Raw genomic sequence first — 21,986 nt, 5'->3', positions numbered from 1 at the left:
AGGGCCATGCCCCCCACCCCCGGTCGCCCCAAGGGCTCATTCCTATGCTCAGCCAGGCAGCGTGGGCCTCTGCACCCCTGGCCTAAGGGACTTGCTGGTCCCCCACCCCCTCAGAGTTCATTCCCAGGGCCGACTCCCGATAGAGGCTTTTGCAGGCTGTTCCTTACCTCTCTCCCCGAAACCCCGGCACTTACTGTCTGGATCATTTATTTTGGCACCAAAGCATGGAAGGCCTCTTGTGGTTATTCAGCTGTTTTGTGTGTGTACAACTTGTTTGCAGCCAGACGCAGAGCTCCTGGGAGGCTGGGGCATGCCTTTCCGCAGCTCCTCCTGAAGCAGAGCGGGGCATGCAGAGGCCCTTCCTGCTGAGAGGAGGCGCCCCGTGGGCCAAATTAGCAGGTGGAATAGATTTGTCACTAGCGAGGACCAGCTCTCTGGAAAGTGCCCCTGGGGCGAGGGACAAGGGCTGGAGCACACGCTTTGCATGTTGGAGGCCCAAGTCTGGTCTCCTGAGTAGGGCCAGGCACTGGGAGTAGCCCTTGAGCCGGCTGGGTATGGCCCCAAATGCAAAATCCCCAAAGCTGCCCGGGGTCCCAATCCCAGGGCCTAGGTAAGAAGGTGAAAAAATATATATATATGCCTGGAGCCAGAGACATAGAACAGGGGTAAGGCATTTGCCTTGTGTATGGCCGGCCCTGGTTTGCTCCACAGCACCTCCTGGTCTCCCAAGTACCTGTGGGAGCAATCCCTGAGTGCCGCCAGGCATGACTCACCCCACTGCCGTCATAACTATAAAATAAATAGAAAGGGAAAAGTGACCTCTGGCACTTGCATGTCTCCAGAAAGGCCTGGAGCCTTCCCGAAGATATCAGCATGGGGTGTTGATGGCTGTAGGGTGAGAATGTACCCAGATGCCCACGTCTCTGCTCACAGCTCCAGGAACTTCACCCCCCCACCCCCGGTCTCCATCAGCCCTGCGTGGGAGACGAGCCCTGTCATTCAGTGTGTTCGCATGTGCGTGTTTGTGTGTTATGCCTTCTGGGTGCCACGTGACCACGTGGGCGTGTGCATACAGGTCTGTGTACGTGTGTGTGTGTGTGTACATGCCTGTGTGTTCATGTGGATACACCTCGCGTGTGTGAATGTGTGTGCAGATGTGTGTTTGTGTGTGTGCATCTGGAAGGATGCCTTGCAGCTGGCCCTTGCCCCCTAAAAGGCTGCCGGATCCCCCGTGGAAATGTGCCCGGGTGACTGCCATGGCTCTGAAGGAATTTGCATGGGAGCTTCGGCAGTCACTGTGGCCCAGCACAGACTGTATTGGGCTAGTGCCCCCCCCCATACAGGTGGCCAGAGCCCACCTCAGGCCTCCAGCGAGCCTGCGTCCTGGGATCTGAGTCCTGCTGCTGGGAATGATTCTGGCAGCCGCTGCTCCTGAGCTCATTTCCTTGGGCACCCACTGGGATGTCCTCCCGTGCACCAGAGCACCCAGCACCACCGGGCTCCACCTCGAGCCTGAACTTATTCTTGAGACCTTGTCGGTGGGGGGGGGGGGCGGGATAAGGGGTGCAGAGACAAGGCACGTGTGCTTCACCTGCCCCCTCTGCCCTCTAGCCTGAGGAGCTCACCAACGCTCTGGAAATCAGCAACATCGTCTTCACAAGCCTCTTTGCCCTGGAGATGCTGCTGAAGCTGCTTGTCTACGGTCCCTTTGGCTACATCAAGAACCCCTACAACATCTTTGACGGGGTCATCGTGGTCATCAGGTACGGCCGGCCCTGGTGCCCTGCCCAGTGCCCAGGGAGTGGCTGGGGGCCAGCTCATGCAGCCAGTTGCTCTGAGATGGACGGTTAGAATCTCTCTGTAACCCCCACCCCCACCCCAGCCCCCATCCTACGCTCTCCCCCCATTCCTGCCCTGCTCACACCAAGCCTGGCCTCAGGCTTTCTGGCCAGGCCCTCTGCAGTCTCCTCACCCCACTGCTTTTTGTCCTCAACCCCTTGCGGCCCGGGAAGTGGAGAACCAGAGCGCTGGCCTCAGAGAGGGGGTTGTGGGACCCAGCCAGCTGTCCCTGCTCGCAAAGTGCTTGGAAACCATCTCGGACACCCGCACCTCAGGGTTTCCAAGACCTTGGGAAAACGCTTCATCCCCTCCACCCCCAGGCCTGGGGCCAGGAGAATGGCTTTATTGCTTTTTTGGAGTTGGCTTTCTATTTTATTAGGATAGAACAAAGCAAATATTCCATAACTTGATGCTGTTGCTTTGGCTGGATTTTGGGAGCGGGCGGTCTGCTGCCAGGTGATCTCTGGCCTGGCGGCGGGGGGCTGGGGGAGGGAGGGTGTCGGTGGATGGCAGAGGGGAGGCTGGAGAGAGCTGGAGCAATCATCCGGATCCTGGCCATCTCCCAGGCCCTGCCTGCAGGCTCCGGGGCCCGAATGGGCCCCCCGTTGTCCCATGCTGCTGCCGGCACAGGCCCCTGCTGAGGGAGGGGCGGGAGGTGGGGCGCATGCAGCGGGCTCAGGCTGCTGCCCCCCCCCCCCCCGCAGCGTGTGGGAGATCGTGGGCCAGCAGGGGGGCGGCCTGTCGGTGCTGCGGACCTTCCGCCTGATGCGGGTGCTGAAGCTGGTGCGCTTCCTGCCGGCGCTGCAGCGGCAGCTTGTGGTGCTCATGAAGACCATGGACAACGTGGCCACCTTCTGCATGCTGCTCATGCTCTTCATCTTCATCTTCAGGTGAGGGCGGGCGGGGAGGAGGGCCGGCACCCACATGCCCACATGCGGGGAGGGGGCTCCCAGCCCTGACCGCCCCCCTCCCCCGTCCTCGCGGCCTCCTGTGTCCCCCTCCACCACCACCAGCATCCTGGGCATGCATCTCTTTGGCTGCAAATTCGCCTCGGAGCGGGATGGGGACACGCTGCCTGACCGCAAGAACTTCGACTCCCTGCTCTGGGCCATCGTCACCGTCTTTCAGGTGCCAGGCGGGCGGTGCGGGGCAGGGTGCATGGCGGGGACACTCTGGAAACTCCCTGACTGCTGCCCTCCGCCCGCAGATCCTGACCCAGGAGGACTGGAACAAGGTGCTGTACAACGGCATGGCCTCCACGTCATCCTGGGCCGCCCTCTACTTCATCGCCCTCATGACCTTCGGCAACTACGTGCTCTTCAACCTGTTGGTTGCCATCCTGGTGGAGGGCTTCCAGGCGGAGGTAACCTGTCCACAAGTCACCAATTGCCAGGCTGGGGCGGAGGTGGCCGCGGTGGGCCCTAGAAAGTGCTCTTTCCACCAGACCAGGGAGCCGGGGGTGGGAGGCAGTGCACAGCACGCGAGAGCCATGGGGTGGCGGCAACGGCAGAGTCCACCGAGTCTGGGAGCCCCTTCCCTAGAGAGTTCGGGGAAGTCAGTGTTTGCACCCCCCAGTGCTCTCGCAGACATGCAGAAGGACCCATGCGAGCTGGGGGTGGGGGTTGTGGTGAGTGTGGGGGCGGGCTAGGGGTGTCTGAGCTCTGGCTGAGCTGAGGAAGGTGCCACGGGGCCCGGGCAGGGCTGAGCTGCCCAGGGTGAGAAATGAGCCCAATTAGCGGTGGCATGGCAGAGACGAGCGTCCTATTTCCAGCCGGCTCCATCACCTTCGTCACAGGCAGCGTCATCAATTAATATTGACTCACATCGATTCTGCCCTGGCCGTGCCAGGGTGCGGCCTCCGGCCCAGGGGCCCCATTCCCTTCTCTGTCTGCCCCACTCCCCACACCAGTGCCCTCCACAGTCCCATTCCCAGCCCTGGTGCAGGTTGACCCAACCCAGAAATACTCCAGGTTCACCGTGGAGAAGCTCCTGGTCCAGTTCTCTCCGGGTGACCCGGATGGAAACTCCCGCTGCGGCCTGGGCTATAAATACCTAGCACACGGTGGAAAAACAAAATTCTATTTTCTGATTCTTTCCCAGCCTAGCAAGGAAAGGCTGTTCCCCGTGGGCCGGCCGGGCTGGGCTGGGGTGCGGGCGTATCTGCCCCTCACGGCCTGGGCCTCTCCTGCTCAGCCGGGCTGCAGCTCTTGGAGCGCCCTGGAGCTGCGCTGTCTCCTCCCCGTGGGGCCTGGGGGGGCAGCAGCTGCTGGCCTGGCTTCTGCTGCTGGCCAGGCCTCTGGTGGGGAGGGAGAGACATCCGTGCCCTCCTTGGGACAGGACTTTTATTTGAGGGTTCCCTGAGCCCTGAAGTATCAGGGATGCCCCGTAGTCCCACACGGAGCCCGTCTCATCCTCTGCTCTGGGCCTGGAAGAGGAGGAGTAGGCGCTGGACCTGGGACGGTTCTTAGTCCCTTCCAAGCCATGGCTCCTAAGTGCAAAGATTTCCTCTGGAAATCCCCTTGGCAGGCAGTGGAAAGTGTCTGGGCCTCAGTCCTGCCCTGCCCTGCCGGGTGCCCACGGCCCCTCCCGGCCACTGGCCCTTTCCGCAAACACCTGGTTCAGCCTGGTTGCTAGGCAGCGGCGAGTCTGCGTGTGGGCGCCGAGAGCAGCCTGGCCCGGTCACTCTGGCCCCGTCGGGGTTCTCCGGCTGGCCGGCCTGCTGAATGCAAGAGTGCCAGAGCCCGTGGAGAGAGGGGCTCCTTGCGGGGGGGCACCTCACATCTTCGGTGGATGGAGCTAGGGTTTCAGGATCAGTGCCCCTGCGTGGGGTTGGCCTGCATCCATCTGTCCACCCCAGCCCGGCCCTGAGTGGGGCCAACTGGGTGGGGCTCACCCCAGGCCTGGGGTCCGCTCTCTCCTGTGTGAAATTTTAGGGGGCAGGTTGCTTGTGGCTCGGGGAATGTCCACAGTTGGTGGTGGGGAGAGGCCGGTCTGCTCTGGCAATACCCAGTGAAGCTGGTGGACGCCCTAAAGGGCCAGACCACCCTGCACGGATGAAGGAGGGGTAGATCCCCAGGGTTGAGCCCTGCTGGGCTGTTGATTTCCCTACTTCAGGAGACAGAGGCCTGGATCCCTGCGTATCTCTCATCCCCGCACGTAATTAAATGAACAGGCAGCAGGCCCGGCATGAGGCCATTAATTGATAGGAAACAACATCACAGCCATCATCGCAGTGGGCCTTGTCCCAGGCCTGCCGCATCCTCGAAGGCAGAGAGGAGGAGAAGGGAGACGTGGGACCAGGCCACTCTTAGGCTCTCCCCGTGGGCGCAGCTTTCCCAGCTCCTCCAAACCCAGAAGAGGGGGTGCTCCCTGCCGGGGCAGGGGTTGCGGGAGGGAGGGGGGCAGAAGGCAGCTAGTGCTACATAGGCAGTTCTGTGGGGCAGTGTTTCCTGGGTTGCTCGGGGTGCTTCATCTGCTTTCGCCCTGGTCCCCATCTTTGTGGCTCTGCCCCCCCCCTTCAGAGCCACCCTGGCCTGCGGGCCTGTGCTTGGATTCTGGAAGGCCGTCCTGTGCCCCTTCTCCGGCCCCCGGCTCCCCCCCGTGTCTCATCCTTCCTCCCCACTGCTGTCTGGTCTGCACCCCCCACACACGCACCCCTCCTTTTCTTCATTCTCTTGCGACGTGGCTGATGGCTGGCAGCCCCAGCACCCGTGACCAGCGCCCGCGCCCTGCCTCCCCCTCTCCCTGTAGGAAATCAGCAAACGGGAAGATGCGAGTGGACAGTTGAGCTGTATTCAGCTGCCTGTCGACTCCCAGGGGGTAGGTACTCCACCTCGGGCCGGCATGCCCCGGGCCCGGCGCCCTCCTCTCCGCCTCCCTGTCTCTGTGCTCCTCCGCTCACGCTCAGCCCCTGTGCCCCTGTGGTCGCTGTTGTGGTCATTGGTGTCGTGAGGTTTTGCTTCGATTTTAAGTCCCTTCTCCCCCTGGAGGAACATGAGGTCCTGCTGACTTCTGGTCCCCCCCCCCCCGTCATTCTGTGCAGGGCCTGTCCCTGTCACCGGCAGATGGCCCCGTGGGAGCAGGAAGGGACTTAGAATACTGTGTGTGTGCACCTGTGTGGGTGCTGACGGACGCCCAGGTCCTGCTGAGTCTGATTCTCCGGGTCTCAGCAGCCTCCGTCCGTGACTGCAGACCAGTCCCCCTCTGGCCTCGCTCCCCTTGCCTTCACCCCCCGCTGGAGACCCCCCAAGCTGCCTTAGCGCAGATCAAGTCTCTGAAGGTTAGGGGGTGGGGAGCGGAAGGTGGCTTTTGCTAGAACCTGCTAGAATTTTCAGTCCCCTTCCTGACATGTGAAGGTCAAGTGGGTATTTGGGGGTACGCGCCTCCCGTGTCCCCACACCCTGAGCCTGTGCCCTGCCGTTTCCTGTCCTGGTGTCGGAATTCGGGGCGAAGCCGGAATTCCTTTGGGACCCCACAGCGCTGCACGTCCTGAGCAGCCCCCTGGAGATCCCACTTGATAATTAAAGGCCTCGTTAGGGCTGTAAACGGAGTTAATGAAAACGATCCCCCGAGATGCCAATTACGCAATATTTATGTCCTTATCAAAAGTAGCAATCAAGTATTTTTTAATAACTTCTTAGGGAGAAGTGTGTAATTATGGGGGAGCCTACTGACCTGCTAAGAAGGAAGGAGAAAACTTCCCAGAGACAGAGAGAGGGACAAACGGGCCAGCGGAGCGGGTGGGGGCTTGGGGACAAGGGAGGAACTAGCAGGGAGACGACGCGGCTTGTCTGGGGTCTGAGTGCCGGGCTTGGGGGGGGACAGCCTGTGGGGACCTCTGCAGAGGCTCTGGGGCCCCGGTCCCCCGTGCTCTCCTGCCCATGCCCCCCCGCCCAACTTGCCCCCTCCCTTTAAGCCATACCTGGTGCTGGGCCCAGCCAGGCTGGTGGTGCGGGGGGAGCAAGGAGTTTGGTCACATTCTCTGAGTTGTGGACGGGGGAGGCTCGAGGGGAGGGGGGGGACCCTCGGGCCCCCAGCCTAGGGCGTCTGGCTGTGTCCGTGCATGCCTTGTGCTGTGGTTGCTGGTTGCTGTGGCCTCTATGTGGTGTGTGCGTGGTGTGGACATCAGGTCTGGTCCGGCCCGTCGACCCCTGCCCGGCCGGGTTCCCTCATGACCCCTCGCTCCCTCACCCTAGGGAGATGCCACCAAGTCAGAGTCAGAACCCGATTTCTTCTCCCCGAGCCTGGAAGGTGATGGGGATAGGAAGAAGCGCTTGGCCCGTGAGTACTGGCCCTGGGGATGCGGCCCCCGGCTCTCAGCCAGCGCTGAGTGGACTCAGGGCTGCCTCATTCCCCTGCAGTGGTGTCCCTGGGGGAGCACCCGGAGCTGCGGACCAGCCTGCTGCCACCTCTCATCATCCACACGGCTGCCACGCCCATGTCCCTGCCCAAAAGCTCCAGCACTGGCCTCGCCGAGCCTGTGGGCCCTGGCTCCCGGCGCACCAGCAGCAGCGGGTCAGCAGAGCCGGGGGTGGCCCACGAGATGAAGTCACCGGTAAGGGGTGCCCCTCAGTGGGAGACGAAAGGAGTCGGGAGGGGAGAGAGGACAGAGGCGGGCAGGCCCGCAGGATAGCCCAGAGCAGGGCCTGAGCCAGCCCCAAGCGGTCAGTCTGGATCGTACAGACAGGTGTGAGGACCCTGGCCAGAGAGGACTAAGTGTGAGGTTCTCACGGAGTGGCTGGGGGTGTACCCCAAGCTCTGGGCCTCCTCTGAAGAATGGGGGAGTCTTTCCCTCTAGTGCCCATGGATGGTGGCAGCAAACCTCAGCCAACCCCAAGTGCTGGATGCGGCTTACCGGCTGCCATCCGTGTGCTGAAGGCGTGTGTTCCACAGCAGCACCTGGGGGACGTGCCCTCGGTGTCCAGACAGGCTGCTGGTGGGGTTCATGGGAAATGGCACAGCAGGGTTGGAGCTACAGCACAGCGGGGAGGGCGTTTGCCTTGCACACAGCTACCCCGGGTTAGAGCCCCATATGTAGTCCCCCGAGGACCGCCAGGAGTAATTCCTAAGTGCAGAGCCAGGACACCTGAACATCACTGGGTGTGAGCCAAAAAAAATGATCTAAAAGAGAAATGGCACTGTAATGGGACGGCAGAGCCAGCATTGTCAGGTGGGGTGGGGGCTGGTGTCAGGCCCCCTGATTCCACTGTCCTAGCATGTTGCCTCTAACTCAGCGAGGACCAGGTCAGGGAGCGTCCTAGCTCCTTTACAGATCAGGAGACTGAGGCACAGAGAAGTTTAATGACTTGTCCAAGATCACACAGCTGCTTGGCATGAGCCAGGCCCTGAACTGCCACGTCCGAGACACAAGTCCCACTTGGCCCCTCTCCAGCAGACATGGTGCCAGGGGGGCTCCGGGTTCCTGGGGTGCAAGGCTGGAGCAGTCGGTCCCGGCTGAAGCCCGCCTCTTCTCCACCCACCCCGCAGCCAAGCACCCGCAGCTCCCCGCATGGCCCCTGGAGCGCGGCCAGCAGCTGGACCAGCCGCCGCTCTAGCCGCAACAGCCTGGGCCGTGCCCCCAGCCTGAAGAGGCGCAGCCCGAGCGGGGAGCGGCGGTCGCTGCTGTCCGGGGAGGGCCGCGAGAGCCAGGACGAGGAGGACAGCTCTGAGGAGGAGCGGGCCAGCCCCGTGGGCAGTGACCGGCGCCCCGGGAGCTCCTTGGAGCACGAAGCCAGGAGCTCGGAGCTGCCCGACACGCTGCAAGTGCCTGGGCTGTCCCGTGTGGCCAGCGGCCGCGGCTCCACCCCCGAGCGCCATGACTGCAACGGCAAGTCGGTCCCCAGGCGCCAGGCCCAGGCCCTGCGGCCAGACGACCCTCCCCTGGATGGGGACGATGGAGACGACGAGGGCAACCTGGTGAGTCCCCCGCAGGTTCATGACCCCTGATTCTGTGCAAGGGGAGAGGGGGCCAGGCCGAGAGGACAGCGGAGAGGGCATGTGCCTGGCACACAACCTTCCGGGTTCCATCCCCAGCATCCTATATGGCCCCGCCAGGGGGGAACTAAGCACAGAGGCAGGAGTCAGCCCTGAGCACTGCCAAGTGTAGCCAACAAATAAACCTCCCAAAAGGGCGCAGAGTCCTGGCTGGCACAGGATTGGACCACCCCTGCCCAGCCTGATGGCATTCCAGGAGTCACCGTCATGTCTCGGTGACTTCAAGGGGGACGCGGGGGCTGGCCCTACCAGTGAGCTCCAGCCACACTCGCTCTTGCCCCTGCCCACCCTCCTGAGCCGAGGCCTCCCTCCTCCTGCCCCAGCCCTAGCTCTCTGGTCCTCGGGGCCGGGAACAGTTCTGGGCAGATGTGCATGAATGTTTCATGGCCTCGCCTGTGACTCAGACCCATCACTCATCCCAGAAGCCGATGATGGCCTCCCTGTCCCCCTCTCATCTCCACCTCATCACGAGACTCGACTTCCCTCCCTTCCTTACCCGCTCACCCAGCCCCCCACCTCCCTGCCACCCCCTCCATGCCCAGGAGTTGGGGGCGCTGTGGGAGCTCCTGTCCCAGGTGTGCTGTGAGCAGCTGTGATGGGGACGGTGATAATGGATGTAGCAGAGAGGGAAGGAGGGCGGGCAGGCAGGAGGTCTCGGCTGGAGGCAGAGATGGGGAAAGGGGAGATCTGGGGGGGAGGGGAGGGAGATGAGCAGGCAGGGAGGATGGGAGGGGAGCTAGTGAGGGACCCCAGGGAGTGGAGGAGTAGAGGGAGGAAGAGAAGCAGCTTGGCGCTGGGGCAGGCAGGGTTAGACGAGGAGAGCAGGGTGGCAGCGGGGGAGGTTGGGGGCCGTGGAGGCTTGGCCCTGCCCCACCCTGTGACTCTCCTCCAGAGCAAAGCGGAACGGATGCGTGCGTGGATCCGGGCCCGGCTGCCCGCCTGCTGCCGTGAGCGTGACGCCTGGTCGGCCTACATCTTCCCTCCTCAGTCCAGGTCAGCCCTGACCGCCCTCTCATGCACACTGGTCAGGGGTGCTGGGAGGCGTGTCCCTCCCCACGAGACCCTGGTCTGCCTCTGGCTGGTTTCTGCTTTTGGGTGCATTAGCCTGGATCTGAGGGATAAATGAGGGGGTGAAATAATCTGGATACATTGGGTGGCTGGGAGAAGGTTGTAGTCTGGAGATGCACAGTGGACCCTTAAAAAGTTGTGGCCTTTCTGGAGCGTGAGGCTGCAGTAGCGGCCGTGTGTGGTCACAGTCTCCACAACACTGATAATGAACCAGATTGGGTAGGATGTGACGAAGAAGGCGACCAATCCGGGTTCACAGAACATAAACACAGAGGGTTTAACCTGTAACAACATATTAATAAATCCTGGGATGTAAAGTAGAAGGCAACTAATCGGGAGAGCCTGGTGGATAAGAGAATCTGGATGGGGTCTGGAGTGATATTACAGCAGGAAGGGCATTTGCCTTGCATGCAGCGGACCCAGGTTTGATTCCCAGTATCCCATATAGTTCCCTGAGCACTGCCAGGAGTAATTCCTGAGTGCAAGCCAGGAGTCACCCTTGAGCATTGCCGGGTAGCACTGGAGCACTCTTCTCCCGTTGTTCATCGATTTGCTTGAGCGGGCACCAGTAATGTCTCCATTGTGAGACTTGTTGTTATTGTTTTTGGCATATCAAATACGTCACGGGGAGCTTGCCAGGCTTTGCCGCATGGGCGGGATACTCTCAGTAGCTTTCTGGGCTCTCTGAGAGGTGTATGACACAAGAAAGGAAAACAGAAGAATCTGGAATGGGATGGGGCTGGCGCGATAGTACAGCTTGGGAGGGCATTTATCTTTCATGTGGCCTTCTCGAGTTTGATCTCTGGCATTTCGTATGTTCCTCCAAGCACCTCGAGGAGTGATTCTTGAAAGCAGAGCCAGGTGTGGCCTCCAAACAAAAAACAAAAAAAATCTGGATGTACAGATGTACCAAAGAGTACAGGCGATAAATCACGTGCTTTGCATGTGGCCAACCCAGGCTCAATCCCCAGCACCCCATCTGGTCCCTTAAGCACTGTCAGGAATGATCGGGATATGATTGCTGGCTAAGAGAAGTTGCTCTGATTGGGACCTACTGGGCGGGTGGAGAACCCGACTGTGATCTGGACAGACCCGGTGTCCCTGCCCAGGTTCCGTCTCCTGTGTCACCGCATCATCACCCACAAGATGTTCGACCATGTGGTCCTTGTTATCATCTTCCTCAACTGCATCACCATCGCCATGGAGCGCCCCAAGATCGACCCTCACAGTGGTGTGAGTGCCCAGGCATGGACACTGGTGGTGTTGAAAGTGCCCTGGGGTCCATGACCCTCCAGGGGATTTAGCCCGACAGTGTAGGCTGGGCTTTCCAGAGAAACTGTGGGGAGAAAGGGGGCTTATTCAGTCTCCTCGCCCCTGATCTTTGCAGCTGGCACTGCTCCCTGTCTCTGTTCCCCAGCTGGGGAACCCCAGCTGGGAGGTGGGCCCTGCTTCCTGCTGGGCAGAATCTGGGGTTAACCTGTTACCTTGCCCCGGTAGGGAGACAGTTGGCCTAGCCTTGGGGCCTGCCACTGCACGAGAGCAGCTGCCCTTTGCTCCTCTGGGGCCTGGCTGGGTCCCAGAGAAGTAGGTTTTCGCGGGCCTTAGGGAGCCTTGGGTCACTCCTGGAGACGATGACTTTCTGTGGCCTTTCTCGGGAGAGGAGGCGCCCATGGCCTGGTCTGGACCCACTCCTGGGCCTGACCGCTGCAGAACACGCTGCCCAGGCCCTGTGGCTTCCTGGGGTGACTTCCCAGCCGGGCTCCTCACTCCCACTCACCCCCCCCACCTGCGAACAACAATGGGTCCTGAAAGGGAGGGTGGCCCACGTGGGTGTGTGTGCCTCTGGCTGGAGGTGAGCCAGGGGCCCTCCCAGCCTCGCCCTTCATTGTTCCCAGCTCCCGCTGCTGGGGCTTCTGTTTCCCATTAGGGCGGCTCCAGCCTGGCAGGGCAGGCGGGGACTGGGGTAGGGAGGAGGCCCGGCAGCACTGGGGATCCCCAGGGCCCCAGCGGGGGTGAAGTGCACACCCCCGTGTCTGTGTCCCGCCCACCCGTCTCCTGCCTCAGAGCCCTTTTCTGCGGGTGCCTGCGCCTCTCTGCCTTTGCCTGTCCCTGCCACCCGCTTTCCCAGCGTGGGAGTCAGCCCGCACACACTCAGGGCACACCGCCAGGGCACTGGGTCGCCTCCCTTCCTGCCCACGCTGGCAGCAACACAGAGCCCGGCGATGCCCAGCCTGTGCGCAGGACCCAAAATCCAGTTTTGGGTCCCACGGAGGAGCGTGGGAGAGTGGGCTGGGCGGGTCAGAGGCCGAACTGTCTGTCTGCCCCAAGTGAGGGCTGGAGGGAGGAGGATCAGGGATCCGGGCATCCATTCCCCTTGGGGTGGGGGTGTTCTGCTGGGAGGGGGGTGAGTTGGAGGCATGGCCCTGCTATGTGTATGTGCATGCCCATTCATATGTGCGTGCTATGTTTGCCTGTGTTTATATGTATGTGTGCCCCTGCCCATGCGTGCATGCCTCTGTGTGTGCTTGTGTATGCATGTCCGTGTGTGTGCCCCTGTGGGCATGCCCATGTGCTCATGTGTGGGCTCATGTGTAGGCCCTGTGTGTGCATGTCCCTGTGTGCATGCCTGTGTGTGCATGTGCTGTGTGCTTGTGTGTATTCCCATGTGTGTACCTATATGTGTATATATATACGTATGTGTTTGGGTGTCTGTGCATGTGTGCACATGTGCAAGTTTGCATGTGCATGTCTGTGTGTGCATATGTATGTGTGTGCATGTGTGCACATTGTGTGTATGTGCACATGTATGTGTGCGTGCATGTATGTATATGTATGCACACGTGTGTCTGTGTATATGTGCGTATGTGTGTGGGTGCGTGTGTGCATGTGTGTGTGCGTGTGTGTGTGCATGTGTGTGTGCATGTGTTCCCGCGCGTGCTCGCAAGGCACAGGAGCCAGTGGGGCTGGCTCTCCAGGTGCATGCAGCACGGCTGCTCTCTCTTGCAGGAGCGCATCTTCCTCACTCTCTCCAACTACATCTTCACGGCAGTCTTCCTGGCCGAGATGACCGTGAAGGTGAAGTGGCGGGGTGGGGGGGGTGCACGTGTTGGCAGGTGGCGGTGGCGGCGGGTGTGGGTGGGAGGATGGGCTGGGGGTGCCCTGAGGCTTCTGCTGAGGGGGCTGCGCGGCGTCCCCAGGTGGTGGCTCTGGGCTGGTGCTTCGGGGAGCAGGCATACCTGCGCAGCAGCTGGAACGTGCTGGACGGGCTGCTGGTGCTCATCTCTGTCATCGACATCCTGGTGTCCACCGTCTCCGACAGCGGCACCAAGATCCTGGGCATGCTGCGGGTTCTGCGGCTGCTGCGGACCCTGCGCCCGCTCAGGTGGGCCCCCTGCCCAGCCCCTGCCCGACTGTCCACCCAGCCTCTACCCAGCGTCCCTTGCCTCTCCCCCGCGTCGTGGACAAGGGCCCCCCGTGACTTACTCCAAGGACTTTTACACGACTGGGGACTAGACCGGGGTGTGGCTGCGTGGTGAAGTGCGCACCTGGCAAGTGGGAGGCTGGGGTTTGATCCCCAGCACCTCAAAAAACAAACACCAGGACCAGCCAAGAGCTGTAAGCAGAGACCATTGGGCAGAAGCCTCGGGCGCTCTTGGTGTCCCGGGCAGGAGCTGACCAGGTCCTGTCCCCCTCACAACCGCATCTGAGAGACCTCTGAAGCCCCTCCCAGCCCCCGAGTGAAGGGGTGGCTTATGGAGGCTGTTTTGGGAGGTACTGGCTGGGGAGGAGCTCCCAAGGGGTCTCAGAGGGGTCTGCTGAAAAGAGGATTGCTCAGTGTCAGGAAAGCCAAATGCTCCCCCCAGGCCCAGCAGGGTGGGGATCAGTAAGCAGAGCCTGCAGGGGGCAGCTCGCACCCACGTGGACAAGCGAGTGCCAACAGGGTGCCTGAGCCCAGAGGCTGCTGCTCACCCCCACCTTTCGCCCCAGGGTGATCAGCCGGGCCCAGGGGCTGAAGCTGGTGGTGGAAACACTCATGTCCTCGCTCAAGCCCATCGGGAACATTGTGGTCATCTGCTGTGCCTTCTTCATCATCTTTGGCATCCTGGGGGTGCAGGTTAGTGTGTGGCATGGGGGGCAGGGGTGTGGGGTTGCGGGAGAAGCTCTGGGAAGAAGAAGCAAAGGTGTGCTCTTCTTCTAGGCCACTAAGCACTGAAGCCCGAGTGATGCTAGGGAGAGGAGGGGAGGAGAGAGAAGGGAGGAAGGAGAGGGCAGGGCAGGGAGAGGAGAGGGAGGGAAGGAGATGGGAGGACAGGGGAGAGTGAAGGGGAGGGCAGGGGAGAGGGAGGGGAGGGAAGGGCAGGGGAGCAGGAAGGGAGGGGAGACAAAAGGGGGAGAGAGAGCAGGAAAGAGAGAAGGGATGGGGAGAGAGGGCAGGGGAGGGGAGGGCAGGGGTGCAAAGGGAAGAGTGAGCGACTCTTTTCTTGAGGCCTCTGCGCCTGCCTTGCGGGAAACTGGGGCTTGCAAGGGGCTTCCCTCCTGCCCTGCGCCAGCGCAGGCTGCCTTGGCCCACGTGTGTGCTCGGGGACCCCCCCTTCCCGCCCGAGCCATCGGGCTGCGGGCCAGCCTGGGGAGCGGGGCCCAGACAGCTGGGTCAGGTTAGCCGGCTGCTGGCAGGCGGGCAGGCGCAGACCCCAGACGCGGCAGGAAGTGGGGCTGCGGGGAGGCCTGGCCCCTGTCCCAGGAAAGAGCGGCTTTGGAGGGGAGCGAGCAGGAGCTGCCTCAGGATCCAACAGGCGCCTCCCGGAGCCAGGAGCCCCTCGGCTGGGCTCTGTCTTCCAGATCCCCCCTGTTTGCAGCGGGAGGACAGACAGCTGGCTGTCTCCTGGGTGGCTCCCCCCCTACTCCCGACTTCCTGGGGTGTCTTCTGCCCTGGGGAGAGGGATGTTCTTGGTTTCCTAGAATTCCCGAGCTCTGGAGACCAGGCTGGTGCCCATTTGCCAAGGCTGTTAGCCGCTTCCCCCACCCTCCCCCACTGGCCCCCCTACAGCTCTCTCCCTCACTCCTTCTCCACCCACAGTAGTCCCCGGCAGGCCCCTTCTCGCCTGAGCCACTTCTCCAGACACAGACCCGTTTCCCGCACCCCCATCCCTTCAGTCACTACTGTCCCCTTTCTGCCACTGCTGGTCCTGCAACTCCAAGAGTGAATTCACTTGGCCCAACTTGAGTTTCTCCCCTCTGTAAAGAGGGTCGGACCATACCTGGCCCCCGTCCTGCTGTTATCCTCCGGAGAGGGTCGAGATGTGCTGGAAGCATTTGCGTTTGCCTTCCCAGCAGCTTCCGGGTGGCCCTTCTGGAGAGAGCGGGCCCCTGGTCTCCCTTCCTGCTGCTCTCGGATCTCTGCTGCAGGAACCCACGGGCGGGCTCTTCATCCACTTGACCAGGCACCTTGGGGTGTTGCCCGAGGGTGGCCCAGGGCTGGGTGTGTGGCATCAGGGTCAGGCCGCAGCTCACTCTGTTCCATCTCCGGGTGTATGTGTCCAGCTCTTCAAAGGGAAGTTCTTCGTGTGTCAGGGCGAGGACACCAGGAACATCACCAACAAGTCCGACTGCGCCGAGGCCAGCTACCGGTGGGTCCGGCACAAGTACAATTTTGACAACCTTGGTCAGGTGAGCCCGGGCCCTCAGCGGGGCGGGGAAGGGTCCAGGCTGGATGACGACCACACAGTGTGGGCAGTGCACTGGTCAGAGCCTGTGTGCCCTGGAAGGCTGTGGAAAGGGCGTGAGGAGAGGGTGTGGACTTAGCCAACTGGCAGGTGTGGGTCGCCAGTAGGACAGTGCTTTTCTTACACTGTGTCTGCAGAAACAGAATTTAGAAAATCAAGTTGCAAGGCCAGAGAGATAGTATAGCAGTCAGAGCGATCCCCGGCACCCCATCTGGTCCCCCAAGCCCACTCAGGAGTAATTCCTGAGTGCAGAGCCAGGAATAAGCCCTGAGCACAGCCGGGTGTGGCGATGAAACACAGTCAAAAATAAATCTAGAAAATCAAGTCTCTGGGCTGGAGAGATAGTCCAGTGGGTAGGGCGCTTGCCTGGCACGGGACTGACCCGGATACGATCCTGGGTACCCCATATGGTCCTCTGCATGCCGCCGTGAATGACTCCTGAGTGCACAGCCAGGAGTAACCCCTGAGCATCACCGGGTTTGACCCCCGACACTCAAAAATTAAATCAAGTCTCTGTACGGTTTTTCCTCTTTGCTTCCCGAAGCCCGCTGGGGTGTGACTTTCCAGAGGGAAGGAGCTCTAGGGTCCCCTGCTCTGTCAGGCTGAGGTCAGAGACTCCAGGGGCTTCATGCCCACTGGGTCAGGCTTTTCTCCCGGGTCCTGGAGTATGATTCCAGCAGGTGGGTGGGGGAATTGGTGGTGGAGGGAATGATCACACCTCCTGGATGTCTCAGGGTCCCCTCCCCCTTCCCCAGGCTCTGATGTCGCTATTCGTGCTGGCATCCAAGGATGGCTGGGTGGACATCATGTACGATGGCCTGGATGCCGTGGGCGTGGACCAGCAGGTGGGCCGTGGTGGATGGGATGTACCTTTGGGCTCAGGTCACTCCACCTGAGCTGCTGTGGGCATGACAGGGGCAGAAAGGAACAGAGAATGGCAGCTGAGGGTGGCCCAGGGGCATCCGGGAGATGTCCCCTCTGACAGTGAGGCTGAGTTGGGAGCCTCAGGAGGCACAAATATGGGTGGGTTTTACTGCCGTGCAACTGGTTTAGAAGTGTTACTTCCTTTTTATAATTAGCAGCGAACATTTGAAAATGGGTTAATTTGGGGGCTGGGTGATAGTCTAGCAGATCAGGCACTTGCCTTGTATGCAGCCAACCTGAGTGTGATCCCTGGCATCCCATTTGGTCACCTGAGTGCCTCCAGGAGTGATCCCTAAGTACAGAGCCAGGAGCAACCTCAGAGCATGGCGGGGTGTAGCCCAAAAGCAAAAACGAGGGAAAAGAAAGTGGGCTGACTTTGCCCAAGCACTGCTCAGTAGTCCCCGGCTCCGGAGGCCCTGCATGTCTGCACCCTGAGGCCAGAGCACTGCACCGCCCAGCCCACAGCACTGGGAACAGTCCCTGAGCACTGCTTGGAAAACAAAACAAAAAAAAAAATTAGGGACCAGAGAGAGAGAGCATACGGGTGGAGGGACTTGCCTTGCATGTGGCCAATCCCACTACAATCCCTGGCACTGAGTTTGGTTCCCCGAGCCCTGCCAAAAGTGATGTCCAATCATAGAGCCAGGAATAAGCCCTGAGCACTGCTGGGTGTAGTCCCAACACCCCCATGTTGTTTAATTAAATAAAATTGAAATTGGGGCCAGGGATAAAAGTGCTCGCCTCACATGCGGCTGTGGCCCCCAAATTCCAAAGATAAAAATAAACGATACAAAATAAATGGGCTAATTTCAAACCAGGGAGATGGCTCAAAGGGCTGACTCACAAGCTCTGCATGCGAGAGCCCTGGGTTTGATCCCTGGCACCATTTGTGCCCCCAAGTCTGAGCAGGAGCTGCTCCCGAGCACAGTGCCCTCTCTCAAATGCGCTAATCTCACCTGAAAATCCGTCCCCGAGCCTGCTCAGAACAAGTCCCAAACCCCTGCAACACTGAGCTTGCCTTCTTCCTGGGAAGCCCTGAGCACTGAGCCCTGAGCACTTCCTGCGGGAAAGGCAAGAACACAACACCCCCATTCCCCTTTGCCGTAGACTCTGGCCCTCTCTGCTGCCTGCCACCAAGCCCACGTCCTCCCCCCCTCCCCTCCCCCTCCCCTGCTGGGGCGCGAGAGATGAGTGGGCTCCCGGCTTCCGGGAGCCAGGCTGTTGTAGGGGGGCGGGGGCGGCCCCCCCGGGGTTCCTGGTGCCCTGGGTGGGGCTGATTGGCGCCCCCTCTCCCGCCTGCTCCCCGCCAGCCCATCATGAACCACAACCCCTGGATGCTGCTCTACTTCATCTCCTTCCTGCTCATCGTGGCCTTCTTCGTCCTGAACATGTTCGTGGGTGTGGTGGTGGAGAACTTCCACAAGTGCCGCCAGCACCAGGAGGAGGAGGAGGCGCGGCGGCGGGAGGAGAAGCGGCTGCGGAGACTGGAGAAAAAGAGAAGGAGTAAGGAGAAGCAGATGGCCGGTCGGTAGTCTTTCCACATCTCTCTCGAGTCCTGGTTGACCTTGGCCTTGCGATGGAAGGGGGGCCAGGGGCTGAGGCGGGGGAGGGGCAAGCAGGGCGGAGATGCCCCCTCCCGCCCCACCTCCTTACCCCCCCAGAGCATGCCAGCCGTCTGAGCCTGCATGAAGCAGACCAGTTCAGCCCTGTGGGGAGGGGACGCCACATACTTCTGGGGGCTCCCCCGACCACCGCCACCACCACCACCACCACTCCCAGCATCCTGGGCCCTGGATGGTGCCAGGTGGGGAACTGATGCCCGGCCTCTCCCAGCTGGACTCTCAGAGGAGACTCGCAGGACGAGACGCCTGTTCCGTTGCCCGCGGGTGCCAGGGACACAGTGGGGAGGGGGTGGGTCCTGGGGCCAGCGAGTGTGAGCCAGCCAGACAGGCCTCTGCGGGCCCTGCAGACAGGACAGAGAAGCTCAGGCCCACCCTGTCTCCAGTGAGGTCCCCTCCACCCCCATTTCCTGTGCATTGTGGGGCTGAGCTGTTGAAAGCAGCGAGCTGGAGTGATAGGACAGCGGGGAGGGCATTTGCCTGGCATGCGGCTCCCCCAGGTCTGCTCCCCAGCATCCTGGACGGTCCCCTGAGCACCACCAGGAGCAGTTCCTGAGTGCAGAGCCAGGAGTAACCCCCGAGCAACACCGGGTGTGGCCCCCAAACAAAACAGAGTCTCCCCACACCGACTCGGGGAGGGTGAGAGGCCCCAGGTCCTCTCGAGCGCAGTGTGTGTGTGTATGCCCGTGTACACCCGTCTCCCTGGGTGCGGCCCACCTGCCGCACTCTGCCACTGCTCACTCTCCGCTGGTCGCTGTGTGGGTCTCTCGGAGCCTGAGTCTGAGTCTGTGGGGGCTACGGGTCCCCCTCCTCTCTCCTTCCTCTCCCACAATCTGCTCCGTCCCCTGGGACTTGTGAAATGTGAGTACCTCCGGGGGGGGCGGGGGGGCCCTGCCTCTGCCTTGGCCCAGGACTCGGTCCCCTGCCACCTGTGAGGGGCAACCAGTGCCCAGCGGGAGAGGGCGGGAATGGGCTGTGGATGAGGTGGGATGGACCCCGTGGACCCTGGAGAGGCGGGGTGGCTTCGGGGGCTTAGAGAGATTCTGACTGCCCGCAAGTCCCCCAAGTCCTCCGTCCTCGTGACCACACGCCAGGCCACCACTGGCTCCGGGACAGGGATCCTGTCTGGGGCTGAGCCGCCAAGGAACCCCGAGCTGTGGCCCCGGCTCCCTCCGCCTGCCACCTGTTCCTCAAGTGTCCTGTGCCCCCAAATCCAGGGCTGGGCACCCAAGGCCAGCCACTCCCACTCAGCAGAGGCTGAGTAAGGGTCAGCGCTGACGGGGAGCGAGCTGCCCAGGGGCCCTGCCCAGCCCCCCTGGTCTGCCAGTGTTTCATTCCCTGTGTCGTGTTTCATTCTTTTAGATCTAATGCTGGACGATGTAATTACTTCCGGCAGCTCAGCCAGCGCAGCGCCAGGTACTGCGTCTAGGGGTGTGGGGTCGGGGCGGCCTAGGGGGCAGCAGGCCCTGCCTGTCCCCAGGCCCTCCTCTTGTGTGAGGCGTGTCCTCTTTGCTTCCTGTCCGTGGGTCCCGAGTGTCCCCTCGGGGTGAAGGGGTCAGGGTCCCGGGGCTGCTGGACGGGAGGTGGGGGGTCCCGGCACACTCCTTCTCTGGACATTACTTTGCGGATCCTCCTTCTCTGCCCAGGCCCCCAAGGCCCAGCACCCCAGCCGGTTGGCCTCCGCTCTCTGCTCCCCACCCCGCCCCCCCCAGCCTCTTTTGAGAGCTGCGAATCTCTCTCTGGTCTGAGGGAGACTTTGATCCCGGCCGCGGGAGGAGTGAAGCCGAGAGGGAGCGATTTTGTTTCAAAAATGTACTGATGAATAATTGAACAGGCTCATTAACCAGCCGCTGGCCACATCATGGTTACACACAGTGGGAACAGGGGTCAGGGTCCGGGAGCCACGTGCTTCTCCCCGAAAGCCCGGGGTCTGGGGGTGGGGGTCTCCCTATGTTCCAGAGCTTGGGCAGGGCCTCCAGGTCCTGCCTGCACCACCTGGTCCTGAGGGCAGGGGGGCGATCGTCCCATGTTCCAGCACAGCTTCAGACATTCCCTGAGTCCGGGCCATGGGCCCTCTCCCCGGGTGTCATCATGGGTCCCCTCTGTTGTCTCAAGGGCCTCCCTGGTCAGTTCCTCCCACAGACCCCATCTTTAAAACAATGACCTGAGGGCCGGAGCCATAGTTCAGCCAGTTGGGTGTCTGCCTTGCACACGGCTGACCAGGTTCAATCCTCGACATCCCATGTGGTCCTCCGAGGCCCCCAGGAGCGATCCCTGAGCACAGGGCCAGGAGTAAACCCTGAGCACCGCTGGGTGTGGCTCCCCCAAAATTCCAGACTGATCCGGAAGTGAGAGCACCTCAACAAAGAATTGCTTTAGCTCTTTTTTTTGTGCGTGTGGATTGAAGGCCTTCTTCTTGCTCACCCAAAGCTTCGGAGCTAGAAGCTCTCACTTTAAATGGAAGCAGAGAAAAACTGTTGGATCACTGGTCCTTGGGGTCTACATACAGCCATGGAGGATTTGTTTGAAGCTTTGAGAAATACTGAAAACAGATAAAGGGACCCCTCTAGGGCCACCTTCTCTAACTGGGTCCCTTGGGCTGGTTGCTCCTGCTTCCGGGACCCCACCCACCCAAGGGACACCCTGAGCCGCTGTTTGGGAGGTTTCTGCCCGACCCGGGGTGGAGAGTGCTGAGTTCTGCGGGTTGCATGCAAAGACCCTGTGTCTTGGGGTGGCGGGGGACTTGTGTCTGGGTGGGCGGGCTCCACATCTGCCTAGGACTGCGAATTCTGGTGTGTTGGGGTGAGGAGGGAAGGGGGGACACGCAGCCTCTCCCTAATGCGCTCCCTGGAGCTGTAGACCGAAGCCTTCCCATTTACTTGCACCCCCGAAACCACCGAGGTGCCCCCTCAACTAGTGATCCCCGCCCGACCTTCAAGCACTCCCTGACGGCCCACTCAGTGTTCAACCCTGGGCCCATCTCCCGTGGCACCCCATGCTGGGCACTCCCTCACCAGGTGGTCAGCGCCCTTCCCTCTCCTGCCTGGAAATGGGGCAGAGAGCCCACCTGGGGGACCTTCCTCGCAGAGTTGTTGGGGACCCAGTGAGCCTCCTTCAGCACCGCATCACACAGGACTTCCTGTGAAGCTAACTTAAACTCTGACTCCTGCACCCGACTCTGAACCCTCACCCAAGGCCAGGGCCAGGGGGTCCGAGCCCCTGCAGTTCCAAGCAGTCCCCCCACCTGGACAGAGTGATGGGGCTCGTCTGGAGTACTGGGGTGGACGCTGGACCTTGGCACCACGCCACCCTGGGCTGCTCCCCAACCCCAGGCAAAACCTCTGGCGTGATCCCACTTGGCCTCCAGCTCTGCTCCGCTTCCCTCCACCCCCACATCCCCCCGAGACCCTGGGAACAGGCCCGGCCACCACAGTGAGGGGGGGACCGTACCCTAGGAGTGACCCCGGCCTTCTCCCACCCCTCTTCTTTGAAGACCCTCTGCCCTGGTTGTGCCCTGCCTCCCAGGGGCACCACTGACCTCCCGATCCCGTGCTTGTTGTTCTCACTCACAGCCTCGCATCCCTCCTGCCTCTCTGCTCCTGCCCCACCAGGGCCCAACAGTACTGGGGTGGTCTCCATACTGCCCCACATGGGGGCTGTCCCCGCTGGTGGGAGGAAGGGGTGGGGCAGGACTGCTCAGGGCTTGTAGGATCTCTGCTCCCTGGAGAACTAGGGTCCTGGAACAGCAAGAGGGCTGGGGGAGCACCCACAGCCCAGGCGCGAGGGCCTTGGTCAAGTCTCCCAGAGCCCCCTCACAGCC

At 61.6% G+C, this 21,986-nt stretch overlaps 2 protein-coding genes across 17 annotated transcripts in view; one reads left to right on the top strand and one right to left on the bottom strand.

The window, feature by feature from the left end:
- Nucleotides 1–21,986, top strand: part of CACNA1G (calcium voltage-gated channel subunit alpha1 G) — a 66,695-nt gene that overhangs the window by 29,462 nt on the left and 15,247 nt on the right. For 3 of the 16 annotated variants that reach the window (XM_056127000.1, XM_056127010.1, XM_056127006.1), the window contains exons 10-26: nucleotides 1,612–1,763; nucleotides 2,544–2,729; nucleotides 2,853–2,967; nucleotides 3,047–3,202; nucleotides 5,590–5,658; nucleotides 7,035–7,119; nucleotides 7,200–7,393; nucleotides 8,326–8,754; nucleotides 9,725–9,825; nucleotides 11,010–11,133; nucleotides 12,907–12,975; nucleotides 13,098–13,282; nucleotides 13,888–14,014; nucleotides 15,442–15,567; nucleotides 16,379–16,468; nucleotides 17,858–18,071; nucleotides 19,529–19,582. In XM_056127000.1, coding sequence (XP_055982975.1) covers nucleotides 1,612–1,763; nucleotides 2,544–2,729; nucleotides 2,853–2,967; nucleotides 3,047–3,202; nucleotides 5,590–5,658; nucleotides 7,035–7,119; nucleotides 7,200–7,393; nucleotides 8,326–8,754; nucleotides 9,725–9,825; nucleotides 11,010–11,133; nucleotides 12,907–12,975; nucleotides 13,098–13,282; nucleotides 13,888–14,014; nucleotides 15,442–15,567; nucleotides 16,379–16,468; nucleotides 17,858–18,071; nucleotides 19,529–19,582 — 2,476 coding nt within the window. The remainder of the gene's footprint in view (nucleotides 1–1,611; nucleotides 1,764–2,543; nucleotides 2,730–2,852; nucleotides 2,968–3,046; nucleotides 3,203–5,589; nucleotides 5,659–7,034; nucleotides 7,120–7,199; nucleotides 7,394–8,325; nucleotides 8,755–9,724; nucleotides 9,826–11,009; nucleotides 11,134–12,906; nucleotides 12,976–13,097; nucleotides 13,283–13,887; nucleotides 14,015–15,441; nucleotides 15,568–16,378; nucleotides 16,469–17,857; nucleotides 18,072–19,528; nucleotides 19,583–21,986) is intronic. The other 13 variants (XM_056127007.1, XM_056127001.1, XM_056127011.1 and 10 more) reach the window with 5 other exon arrangements.
- LRRC59 (leucine rich repeat containing 59) overlaps nucleotides 1–21,986 on the bottom strand; it is a 216,452-nt gene that overhangs the window by 193,341 nt on the left and 1,125 nt on the right. The window lies entirely within an intron of this gene.

Source organism: Sorex fumeus, unplaced genomic scaffold, assembly GCF_029834395.1.
Source record: "Sorex fumeus unplaced genomic scaffold, SorFum_2.1 ptg000063l, whole genome shotgun sequence".
Lineage (NCBI taxonomy): Eukaryota > Metazoa > Chordata > Mammalia > Eulipotyphla > Soricidae > Sorex > Sorex fumeus.
Note: the sequence above shows the minus strand (reverse complement) of the source record. Positions and strands in the feature narration are given on the sequence as shown.